Below are 13137 nucleotides of genomic sequence, written 5' to 3' on the forward strand. Positions count from 1 at the left end.
GAAGTTACGAAAGCTCGATAGAACTTAAAAAGATACAAAATGATGAAATCCGGATTGGCAGAGACAAGAAAATTGTAGATTGGCAAAATGAAAAATGTTATTAAAAAATCCGTTCAACTTGCGACAGTGCGTACCAAATAACGTATGCCACGATTTTCAAAAACTCCTCTTTTAATTTCATATAAAAATATATAAAAATTATTGATTGAATTTGAAATTTGTTTTTATCTATATATACCTTTATAATACCGTTTCATGTGGTTGCAAATAGGGAACTTGGTGGCACATCATCAATTCAACATGCAGGTGAAGCACAGTAAGTGAATAAGTCAATAAATATATAATTTATTAAATGCAATGATGAAATGGTGTAACAATGATGGGGGGGAGGGGGTCACGATTTAACTGGGATAACGGCGCTGCCATGAGATAAAGACAATCACCTCGCCCCCATCCCCCAGAAATATATAGATAAAATATTTTCATTATTATTTACAATGTTAGTTAATTAGTTAGTTAGTTACTTAGTTAGTCAATAAATAATAGTTAGTGATAGATATATACGCATGTGTATACATATATGTATATTGTATATAATATGTATACATATACAGTATATATTGTATAATATAATTGAATAATTTGTAATTATACTTAGTACGGTTTGCGATAATAAAAATATTACAATAAATGGATATCGAGCCTGAATCTTTATGTAATTCGTATATTCTCTAATGTAGCAAGTATAATAATATGGTAATAAGGTAGTATTATTAGGAGGTATCGAGTACGTGTAATTATTATTAATGAACCTTTTTAATGATTTCTTTCTTCCCATCTCTCTTTAGTTCAAATATCTCTAGCGACTGCGCCTGCAGACTGGTGCTAATTTTATTCAATACTTTCAAGTATTCTATGCATGGATGAGTTCAGATATGAAACGATGCAGTCTCCCACGAACCGAAATCCAAATCATGTGAAAATAAAATAAGTAATTCGTTGGCAAATTTAAAAAGACCCGTATTTGAAGATCTCGTTAGAAAGAAATGTTCACGTATTTTATTTTTTAAATCAGCATACATTTACTCGGTGGAAATAAAGGGTTTCCTTATAGAACTACGATGTATAAAATTTTCGTAAAAAAAGACATCTTCAACTATGTCAAGATTATTGTAAATACCTCCGCTAATTATATTCGCCGATATTGGCAAAGTTGAAATTTTTTAAAAAGCTTGTGAAGTCCTGCGCAACTTTTAGAAAAATAATTATAAGAATAAGCACAGATTGAAAAAACGATCAGCTTTTAAGTGAGTAATTTCAAGTACGATGAAATCCTGAAATACGGTCATTTTTAAATTTTGTCAAAGAATAACTGTACATTTTATTTTATAGGTGATCAGAAATTTCGCTCCGTAGCAGGTCTCGCGATTTCACGCTGATCTAGCCGTATGATAATAAGAATTACTACCGTTCTGCCATATCCGAAAGGCTCCGTCCCCAGAAGCTACTGAGGATCGAATAGGAGGGAATGGCCTGAATGTGAATGATTGAAAAATTTGTTTTATAATTCATATGATAGATCGCTAAAGATTCTCGACTGAATAAGCTTTAAAGTGAATCACATTGTCGGATCCAGATTCTAAAACCTTGCACGTCAACTGTACCGTTGCCATATAGGAAGAGTCAATTGATATATATATATAAGAAATATAAATACTGTGCTAATTTTACCGACTCGAATTCCTTTTCAGTTTTCAAGTTATTTCCTCGCACAAATTTCTACGTTTCGTTGATTTTTTTCACTCTTTATCGTTCCACTATTCCGTCAGACGACGATAATACAGTTAATAAATGCATATCAACGAAGAATTAAATGAACGATTCGTTTCAACTCGGAAGTAGAAGGATATAAGAAGCATCAAGGATCTGGATCCGAAGCACTGGTTATATAATTCCATTATCGATTCGAAAGATTTTTAAATAACGCTAATCTATAATAATTTACTGCGTCTAAAAACCGTTTTAAAAGTGGCATAACATTTCTCCCCTCGTATCGTTCGATTTCGAAGTATTATTTACGTGTACACGTTGTAGTGATGTTTTCTTCTTCTTCTTCTTTATTTCTCTTCTAATTCAGTTTTTTTTTTTTTTTTTTTTAATTATTTTGTCTTGTTTTCTGTTCTCATCAAATTTATGTAATTAATGAAAGTGGCAGCGGTTAGGCCATGCGGCTCCTATTATCTATTCGTCTTTGACTCTTGGCTTTCTTATCCTACTTTATCATATAATATAGATTCAAGAAGTTTCAATTTCTTTTTTTTTTTTTTGTGTTTTTTCTTTTCTAATAATATTAAATTTAAATTTGAGATATAATCACTTTTTAAGTGAAGTTTGAAAATGTATAAGGTACGTATTACAATTATACCTCGAAGCGCCTACCCTAGAAAATTTAATGACCATGACATACATACATATATGTTATATGAATATATATAACATATACATGTATATATATATATCAATATATGGAGGTACGTAATTTCAACTCACGATAGTTGATTTGTTTCATACTATTGTTTTTATTTTAAGATTATCATTATTATTCATCATCGCTCATATTATTATTATTATTATTATTATTATTATTATTTATTTATTATTATTATAGTTGTTGTTACTATTGTTAATTCATTTTTATTCATGCTGCTGCGTGAAAAGATCTTGGATCTCTATAAATATATTTCAATCGTATCTAAAATGCTACGTAGATATTGTTATGATTAAATTTTTTTTGTTCAATTTATTATCCTTTTTATTAGAATTTGAAAATATCAAAGCAATTTACCGCTCCTGTAGTTGAGCTCCTATGTTTTAGACTAAACCATTAGCCGATTAACAGTTTTTACCACTAAGCGCGACGGTATTCGACACATTATGATTATTATTAATTTTTACTGTTGTTTTTTTTTTTTTTTTTTTTTTAATTATTTTCTGTCCCGCTTCCGAATCGTTATTTTCTGTTTTATTCTGTGTTATTTTAGCTTTGTTCTTTTATTAAATACAAATGTAAAATTCAAAAATTGATTGCCATTTGTGAAAACCGCACTTAGAGGAAAACTGCGCCATATATAATGTATTTCAACCCTCATCACTCTCTTTGTCACTAGAATTTCAATTAGGTACTAAATTTTACTTTAACGTAGGTATAATAGAGCTATGGAATATTTACTTTAAGCAAAAATATAAATATAACAATAGTTTGTATGTAATAATAATTATTATCATATTCATGAAAATAACAATAAAAATGATGATGATAAAAATAAAAATAAACATAAAAATAATAATAATAATAATGATAATAATAATAATAACAATATCAATAAGAATAACTACTAGTCTCATTTAAGTATCAGCAGTAACATCATGACTAATGGATATAACAATGATTGAAAGATTGAAGTTTTTCAAATTTTGTTTCTTTTTTTTTTTTTAACATTCGATGATTTTACTTTATTTACGCGTGTATGTGTTTTTTCGTCTTTATTTCATAACTCTTTTTTTCTCGAAATTCATCCTCGACGTTTTATAACAACTAAGAATAATAAATCTTTAAGCTTATAAATGGCATGAAAATGCTCATTGGAATTGACTCGTGTGTTAAACAACATTTATTTTCAATATTACGTGCAAATTATGCTCACGTTCCGAAGATACAAACTCGGACTTTCTTTTTCAATTGAAAAGTCCTGCTTCTATAAATTTAAATCCTGAAGAATTTGTATTTCGTGTTTCTGCTCATTCCCAATAATCGAATTCCATGAAACTAATTGATTCAATTTTTTTCCCAACTGATGCTTGAAAAACGAGTTCTTTCAAATATCTACGAAAGATTTTGAGGCTCCGATTCTTGCCTAAATTTTAAATCATTTGTATCGAATTGAGAAATAATGAAAGTAATGAAAAAAACACGATGATTGAAATTAAGTTTGCGATTCACGCGTGCCAAACTGCAGTCTCAAACGCAACGTGAGCATAGATATGCAGGGTATCATTGATTGGATTTGTCTACTTGTCTCTGCTATTTCAATTAACAAATGTCATCATCATAAATAATTTATACATGTGACATTTTCATTTCGTGAAATACTTTCTTGGATCACTTTTTGGAGTTATCACAATGTTTGATCAGTTAAACACTATATGTTTATACTCTTATTATAAGACTTATTGACGGAAATCCGTGAGTGTGCTTCCTCTATGTTAATTATGTATGCGATTTCTATCCCATAGAAGAGAAATTTTTTTGTTTTTTTTTTTTCTTTTTTGCGATTTTCTTTTGAGAATGATGAAAACCTACGAGAGAAATATTGGTAGTTATACATAAGTAGGTAGATGGTTAATTATTATGGATAGAATTAGTCAAGGTATGTAGATAATTTTTAGTATTCAATTATCTAACTATTCAACGAATCTCTCTTTCTTCTCTCTGGATATATATATATATATTTTTTTTTTCGTGTAATATATATTATAATAAGAAAATTCATTACAATGTGTGATTTCACTAAGCACAGCCCGTCGATCAGGGCTCCACTAAGAGCTCTCGTCTTCCTTTTTAAAACGAACAATTTTTCTTTTTCTTCTCTTTCAGTTTTAGAATATCAAATAAAAACGTTGGATCATAATACATTTGAATTCTTACAGATTATACCTGCATACGTGTAATAAACCTTCGATTTCATTTCGCTGTTTTCTCGCACCACACTCTGTCCGTACAATATAATTATGAGATGACTAATGAAAGACAGAAAAATAAAAGCTATATCGCATCGCAAGTTAAGTAGGTGTAACAATAACGTTTTCGTTTAACGTTTATTTCTTTCCCTTACACAACATTCCTTTTTAGTGGGAATTGATATGCTCGCAATTCGTGATTTACCTTATAACAGAATTACAGGGAGTGCCGTTTATTCTTTTCCGTTCATAGATACTCTCGATTTTTTTCCATTTTCTTTTTCACGAGCAGTTTAAGTACATTCGATATCGGTTTGTTTCTCGTTTCGTCGTTGTATTACGTCGTGTTTTTCTCGAGTTTTTATAAATGAAACCTCGTTACATCTTATTTCTCTCCTCCGTTACTGCAGGAAACGCTTAAATATACATTTGTATGCGATTATCAGAGCGGCTGTCAGATTTCATCTGTACATATTCGAGTTTCAATACGAATTTCAACAGACGCGAGTGCAATAAAGATGACCAGAAAGAACGAAATGATCACGCATGATTATGAGCGCCATGTGTAAAAAGTCACCGTGGATACTAATTATTATCTATCCTTTTTCACGTAGTGTCGTTTCAAGGCGTCGGGAAACTGAATTATCGAGGGGTTGATGAAAAAATGAAAAATAAAATTTCTTCAAATTTTGATAAATTACAATTATTTATACATTTATAAATATATGATGTGTGTGTATCTGCGCACGCTTACATACTGTCTTTACCTGTGTTTAGGAACAATTGTAATATAATAACAAGGCAGCAGCTAAGCCTTGGGCTACTCGAGTCAGTCAGTCAGTACAAATCCATAGAAATCAGCATCTTCGCACTAGTTCGCAAAAGTGGCAATTCATTTTCATACTTTCGGATACTCGCTGCGTTCTCTGTACGTTTTTTTCGTGATTTTTGTTTGCTTCTGTGTGTTTTTTCTTATTCATTCAATCATTATATTTTTTAATCTTCATTCGTTCAAAAATTTTTATCATTTTCTTTCATTATCGAGGAAGGACGGAGTCGTCTTCAGCGCAACGCACCAACGCGCACTGCAGATCTTCGTCGTTGGATGAATCGGACAATATTTTTTTAGCACACTAAGCTCAAAATTGCGACGTTGTCGTGACTTCGTGGCTCTTGTATTCAAAAGTACAGGTCGAAACTCGTATGGATGTTTTTTGACTCACGTGTTACAGCACTCGTCTGTGGCTCGTACTGCAAGCCTCACGTCTCCTCAACAAGCCTCATTCATATTAGTTATGAAATGTCCTATTTATATAACGCGAGCACGTTTCGCGCGTTTTTTCATGCGTGTTTTCCATACACAAAGTACCTGTTTCTATGAAGGTCGATTGAGTATACGAACGCGCATGCGCAGAGTACTGAAGAGACCACTTTCAAGTCCTAGAAGTTGAAAGTGGCTTTTTCTGTACTACGCGCATGCGCTGTCGCGAACGAATCTGACATCAAGCGACCCTAACTTCAACTTCATGCTTCGTGAAAAAACGCGTAACATACTCTTGTTACATAAAGAATCGTGTGGAACAAGGAGCCAACGGTCTTTTCGCCATGCTTATTTGCAATATTCGTCATCGGTTCACCTACGATTCACATTGCAAACTTATGCTCGACCCGAAAAGACCGCGTTTGCCTCCTTGTTACAAAATATACTATTTTCCCCCTGTCTCTCTCTCTCTCTCTCTCTCTTTCTCTCTGTCTCTGATTTTCTTCAGTATATTTCGAAAGACGGAACCAGCCGAGACACGCCACTGTTCACCGTGAGGGTAATAGTATTAACAACGGATCAATTATCGCCACAGTACATAGCGTTTGATAGCATCAGGTTTTTTTTTCCTTCATTGTCGTTTTTTTTTTGTTTTTTTTTTTTTTTTTGTTTCTTTGTACCTTGTGCCGTTTACCTAGCCACTAAAGCAGAAATACCTAAACACGGTGGCATTGCTTCTGGTTAAAACCGGCACCCGATGCTACCGATGGCAAGGATGAACGGTGTTTGTTTGCTGGGTGGCATCTTGGTTCGCGGCTGCTAGGCTGGCCCCTGGGCTAGATGAGGGCGAGCTTTGGAGGGCAACAGCCCCCTGTGAAGTGTGTCCCGGCTGCCTCACGCTCCCGTTTGCGACGGCCCTGGCGCTCTGCAGTCTGGAGAAACGAAAAGATTCATGAAAAAAAAAAATGTAGCAGATTGAAAAATTGAGTCTATCTTTGATTTTTTCTAGTCGTTAGCGTGGAATTTTATCGACAAGTTTTACAACGGCATGCAACTGATTTTCAGTTGGATTCTTAAGGAAGGGTGGGGGTAAAGGTGTAGGGAGACTAAAAAATAGAAGGGTTGCGATATCGAATTTTGAGAAACGTCAGAATATAATTTCTATAATTCTGAAAAGTAGAAAGTTGAAGCATAAGAAAATCAAAATATGGAAAGGTTAAGTATGCACAGAATACCAAATTTTTTGACTTGCCAAATTTTTATTTGTTCTGAAGATTCTATATTTTCACTTTTCCATGTTTCGATTTACCATATTTTCAAATTCTATGAAATAGATTATCACGGTTTTAAAAATTCGATATTCTGACTCTGCTATTTCTGATTATTCTACATTTTTGCTCCCGCTTCTTCCCAACCGCAACTTTCTGAGTTAATCTTCAAAGATTCGGGGTACATTCTCCAAATTTCGGGGTTTATCCTTAATTTAAAAGCCAAACCTAGTAGTAGACAGATGTTTTACTCCAGACTTTGATAAGCTTCGAACTTGTCCTTATATACTGATAGTTTTTTTTCAATCGAATTTAAATTTTTTTTTTCACTTGAAATTCTGCAGCTGGCTGCATTACATTCTTTCCGAAAGTACAGATTTCATTTTTCATCATTCTCTATGCGTCGGTTGCACTATTATACTCACCGGTCGCGACTCGTCCCATGACAAGCTGCATTGACACACACACACACAACCGTTATTTCATTGGAACATTTAGAGTGGTCATATCTTACCAGAGACTTTTGAGATTTTTCATGCCACCCACAAATTAACGGAGCTTTCTCGTACTTTTCTAAGAGTGTATTCCAATCTTTACCAGATAAAGCCGATCTTGTATGAGTCAGTAGTACAACAAATAGATCATCGATCTCATCGTCAATTTTACAACTTTTGAATCAACTCAAAATACATGGAATACATATCATTTTTCAGTCACAGCAAAAAAAAAAGCTCTCTCTAACTGAAACAAGTTCTGACTACGCGTCTAACAATGATAAACTGTATATTCTTGTTCAACAAGCACATCTGTGGACTCAGATCCGTTGATTTTAAGAGCATGAAAAATTTCGCGAGAAAGAGTGACACGCAAATATATATGTATACGAAGAGATGAAAGATGCTGTAAGTTACGATGTCTCGGTGTGCAAGATGTTCGGATGTTCGGATTAAGGTGTAATATGAAGTGTGAAGGGTTTCTTTTAATTTATAAGAAATTGATCAAAAGAAACAACAGTCAGTGATTACTCGTTTGTACTCGTTGAGACATCTAGGGTGCTTATTAGTTAGACATTAACGCACGAATTTCAGTGTCTGTCCGCTTACTTGATTTTGGATTGCCTCATGAACTGCTGAATTTTTCTGGCAGCTTGATGGGCGGCTTGTTGGTAAGCGGCTTGTTGCCGTGAGCTGGAAGACCCAGGACGAGCCCGGTAGTTGCGGTAGTTACTCTGGATAACTAACGCTGCTCGAGTTGCTTGTCTTAAAAAAAAGAGGAACAATCATAATGCGAGGAAAGGTTATTCCGGGAACTGCTTCAAAATCGTTACCAGGAGCTTAGAAAGATTAGTGTCACAAGAAAATGTGCAAAGGTGTTCAATTGATCAAAAGTCTGGCTTAATCAAATGTCGAGTTGGATATCAAGTTGAGCTGTTGGAAACTTTACAGATATCGCATTATTCTCAGATTTATATTATTCATTTTTTGCTCGGTTATTCTGTCGATTGTAAAATTCAAAGTTGAAGGGATTTCAAAAACTGTTTCATGCATTGAAAGAAATCGGCAATCTTGACCGAGGAGCCATTCACTTGAAAATCAAACGAATGAATCCAGTTCATTGACGTTGTTTCTAAGTGATTTTCAATAATTTTTTTAACCGTCCAAGGCGGTTCTCAATAAGTTCCGGGTGGGAGAGAATCACTGGAAATCGTGATCAAATGGAAATCAATGGGTTCTAAAGATTTCTCACATTTGTCGCGCAAGTTCTTTAACGTAATCACGCAAGTGATTCGCAATGATATTCAACGATTTCAGTCATCTTGATTCCAGATTTCTCGTTACTTCGAAAAATATTGAAGTATTTTGAGCTCCTTTCCATTTCCATCTGTTAAATTTCTCAATCCCATCAGTGACTGGCCCCTCGATCTTGACACAAGTCTCTCGATGTAGTATTGCGTGATGAAAAAATATGACATCTTGATCGCACCTGTAATAAGCGTACTGTTTATACCGTCGATAGTACTGCTGTATGAGTACGGCAGCATGTCGTTCGGCTTCTTCTTGCCGTTGGCGTCCCTTGTAGCTGCGGTAAGCCTTTTGGATCATTCGAGCGGCTTGATAAAGTTCGCGTTGTTCCCGGTCGGAGAGTGTCAATCTGCTCAAATCGGCCTCACTGTCACCCCCACCACCGCCGCAAATACCCCCGCCCAAAACTACGTTACGATCACAGTTTTCGTAACCGTAACGAGCGTTGTGACCGTTCCCGCCGTCCAGCTGTAGCTGGAGTTGGAGGAATTCGCAAAAATCCGCAGTCGTCGGTGGCGGCGAGGGCGAGTCTGGCGTCAGACAACTGCTCGATGGACTCGAGGGACTGGCATCAGCGTCAACGTCTGACACTGATGCCGCTCCCCCGCCGCAGTCCCGATACGAATCGAACAGTTCGCCCGAATCCAGGGGCTGAAATTAAACCGATGTCAACCAGGTGATCGACAGTTGAAAAAGCTACGTATTTTTCCTCTCGTCTCTTTCTTTTTCAACCGGCGTATTAAAACACAGGTTTACATCTTGCCTACCATAACCGCTTTTTATACATCCCCTCAACCTCCTGTGTTTCTTCGTGAAACATTTACCACAGATAGAATTAAAAATTGATAGACAAAAAAAAAAAAAAAAATAAATTAGCGAGCGTAATACGATGATCGTTTGAAACTACACTCCTGAAATTCTATGTCAGTTCGTGTACACCGTTCTTTGTATGAATGATTCAACGTTGATTAATGAAACTAAAACGAATTTTCGTATGCGATTTAACTATGCTTTCGTGTGTATCTTAAGTCACCATTTGCTCCATCAAGGCATCTTCCAATGGCGTTAACGGCGGAGGCGGTGACGGGGGTGAAGATGGCGAGGGAGGTTCTCCGTCACCACGTTTTATTCGTTCTGGAAGCGCTGCGATTATCTGTTCCGCCAACGTCAGTACCTTGGCATCTTCCTCCCCTGGAAAAAATTATCAATCGGAAACTTGGACGTGACCGACTTAGCTCAAAGGTAAAGAATATGCATGTGTGTATAATATGTTGTACACTATGGACATTGCTGAAACCACATCAATCGCAACGTACAATCAAAGCCATCACATTATTTCGTTTGGTATGAATATAATAACGGCTATACACAGTAAACAAAGAGTTTTCTCGCGTTATAAGGCCAACCCTTGAGTCAGAGCAACTTGAGCGAAGGAACGTTACACGCTGAACGTAGCAGAAACGTCCTTATAACGTGAGATAACCGTATGCATATTGTACCAGAGAGGTTGTTGCTATTGTTCCACTCGTATACGCCAAGAGTTTTATTGAACGAAGGGTATTCGATGGTTCTGGTGCACCGAATGTTCGGTGCTTTTTGCGGAACCTTGAATATGAAGCATAACACTCGAATTGAACACTCTCGAACACAACCTTCCTGGTACCAAAGTTTGTGATGAATATAGGTATAATAAGAAGGGTGGGGTGAGTTAGTTTGTTATAGACGACATCGGAAACATGTAAATATAAGGTGTTAAACACAGACGATATATAGTATATCCAAGAACAGTTACCAAGGCCAAGCAACACCAACACCCAACACTGCTAAGAAACTGCAATAGTTAGAAGGTTAGGAGTCGCGATTGTTAATGAACAATATACATATAATACAATGTTAGATAATGACGTAATGTTGTTGCAGGATAGCACGTCATAGTATTTGTCTAACTCTATGTGACGCAGCCGAGAAACAGACAGAAATACCTATGTGCTTATACACATACGTATGATATTCATCTAGGAAGAGTATTGTCTAGTACTGTATGTAAGAAGGTGTTTCTCATACATTCAGAAAGTAGACGACAGTGTTACAAGAGACAGACAAACAGACAGAAGGAGATACGAGGATGGTACGGACCTACGGTCTCTTGGGGGTTGGGAGCACTAGGAGTACTCTCCATTCTCTGTTGGCCGAGGCTCAACGATGTTTCGTCTTCTTGCAACAACTCCATGTTGTCCAACAGCGGTGAGCCACCTGTGTTTCATCGATAATCATCCCCTTAATACACGATGCACATACGGAATCTTTCCCCTCGCTCAACCGACGCGAGTATACAGTCTACTTTTCCCTTTTAATGGTATAAACTATTACTTGACATTGGCTGGAAACTTACATAGCGCTAAATCAAGGCCACTGTCTTGGGAAGGTCTCCTAGGGCTTGCTGGACGCAAAAAAAGCCCTTCGTCCTGCCTCCGCGCTTCTAATTGATTCAACTCTTCCGCTATCATCGAATGACCGTTTCCCGATGCTATCTCAGTCGCGCTTCTACCTCGATTGTCTTTCACTCGTAATGCCATCGCGTTCCACCTATTTTATAAAAATGCTTTTATTCTTTTCCCCGTGAACAGCTATACCACGTCATTCATTATTATAATCCCATACAGGACAGGTTTATGGTTAAAACTTTAGCCACAGATATATAATGCACATTTCAACAAGTTTATTAGCATATGTTATGTAACATTCAGAATGTTTCATTGCAAGCATTTCAACGGATGAACGAAAAATAGCTCAAATTTACGACGCATGTAAATGCAAGATGGACTTGAAGTTTCAAGATTTACTCATGCCGTTTCACTCCTCGTGTACACACAACAATATTCAAAGACGTCATTCAGTAAAAGTAGAATCCTTAGATAACCTTCTTAAATCGAAATGAAAACCAACACATTTATTTCAAACATAATCTGAAACGTTTCACATCCTGCTTGCAAGTTGAAATCATCTTCGATCTACGATTGAAAATTTTCTTATCCACCAAGTCGACCTTCTATATTAATATAAAAAACGGAAGAAGCTAATACGAACGAGTTGTTATTCAACCAGAAGATCTTCAATGTCACAATGTACATACATAATAACACCAAAGTTAGATTTCTTTAACACACTTGTGCTGTATGGGGTCATGTTTAATCGTTAAAGAACACGACATGGGTATTAAAGTGACATATTAAAATCCTCATGTTTTCCTTTCCTCTCAATTCATATGCTATCGTACACACATACCTGTACAGTATTCTAGCTGTATCGGCATGTCCAGCAGCGCATGCCCAGGCAAGAGGCGTGAGTCCGCTTCCATCCTGCCGTAGGGCATCGACTTCAGCGTCCAGTACGGTGCTGGGATTTTCAGCTCTCCAATGAAGTAGAGCACAAGCCAGCCTAGAGTACCCCAACCCAGCAGCCAAGTGCAGAAGAGTCGGTCCTCCGGACTGCAGAGGTTCAGCGCCGACCTGCCAAGGTCGCGCAACTGCGTCCTAGAGCAAGTGAAAAGGGTCGCGATTTGAGGGTTTCTGATAAACTTTGGGTCCAGACCATCTAGCTGTCCATGAGTATTCATAGGTACCAACATTCGTTCGTTTTCCGTTCTTTCCTAACAATCAAAGAAATTCTTGAGCTCTCCTAGTGGGTTTCGGGTGCTATCAAATTGATCGGACTTGATTTCACGCACCTGGCAATAGGCGACAAGTCGTTCCTCGAAGTGAGCCGCTGGCGAGGGAGGACCAGGGCCTTGGAGGCGGGCTTCGACGTCAGCCAGCCTGTCTAGAAGGGCCCGTTCGGGACTCGGTTCGGCTGTTGATGGACGCCGATACTCAAATGCAACGCTGTCCGAAACCACGAAACCGTCACAGGCTACTTGAAGGGAAGCCAGACCTGGAGCATGCGCCGGACATCGACAACGTAGCACCCCAGGTTGCACCAGGCAGGCCTCTACTGGCTCAGCGTCGAACAAGACCGAGTAAGATTGAGATCCACTACCACCAGTCCATGGTCCAGCGACTAGTACCTAATC

General features: G+C 36.9%; 1 protein-coding gene across 8 annotated transcripts in view; it reads right to left on the reverse strand.

Moving 5' to 3' along the window:
• Window positions 1-325: 325 nt before the first annotated feature.
• The window catches only part of LOC124298225 (calmodulin-binding transcription activator 2), a 36481-nt gene continuing 23669 nt past the window's right edge, over window positions 326-13137 (reverse strand). For 3 of the 8 annotated variants that reach the window (XM_046749950.1, XM_046749956.1, XM_046749955.1), the window contains exons 7-14: window positions 12796-13131; window positions 12354-12601; window positions 11461-11654; window positions 11205-11321; window positions 10102-10259; window positions 9250-9719; window positions 8370-8525; window positions 326-6930 (exon numbers count right to left, since the gene is read on the reverse strand). In XM_046749950.1, the coding sequence (XP_046605906.1) occupies window positions 6759-6930; window positions 8370-8525; window positions 9250-9719; window positions 10102-10259; window positions 11205-11321; window positions 11461-11654; window positions 12354-12601; window positions 12796-13131 (1851 nt within the window). In that variant the 3' untranslated portion in view covers window positions 326-6758. Of the gene's footprint in view, window positions 6931-7691; window positions 7717-8369; window positions 8526-9249; window positions 9720-10101; window positions 10260-11204; window positions 11322-11460; window positions 11655-12353; window positions 12602-12795; window positions 13132-13137 lie in introns of those variants that run through there. The other 5 variants (XM_046749953.1, XM_046749952.1, XM_046749954.1 and 2 more) reach the window with 5 other exon arrangements.

Source organism: Neodiprion virginianus, chromosome 2, assembly GCF_021901495.1.
Source record: "Neodiprion virginianus isolate iyNeoVirg1 chromosome 2, iyNeoVirg1.1, whole genome shotgun sequence".
NCBI lineage: Eukaryota > Metazoa > Arthropoda > Insecta > Hymenoptera > Diprionidae > Neodiprion > Neodiprion virginianus.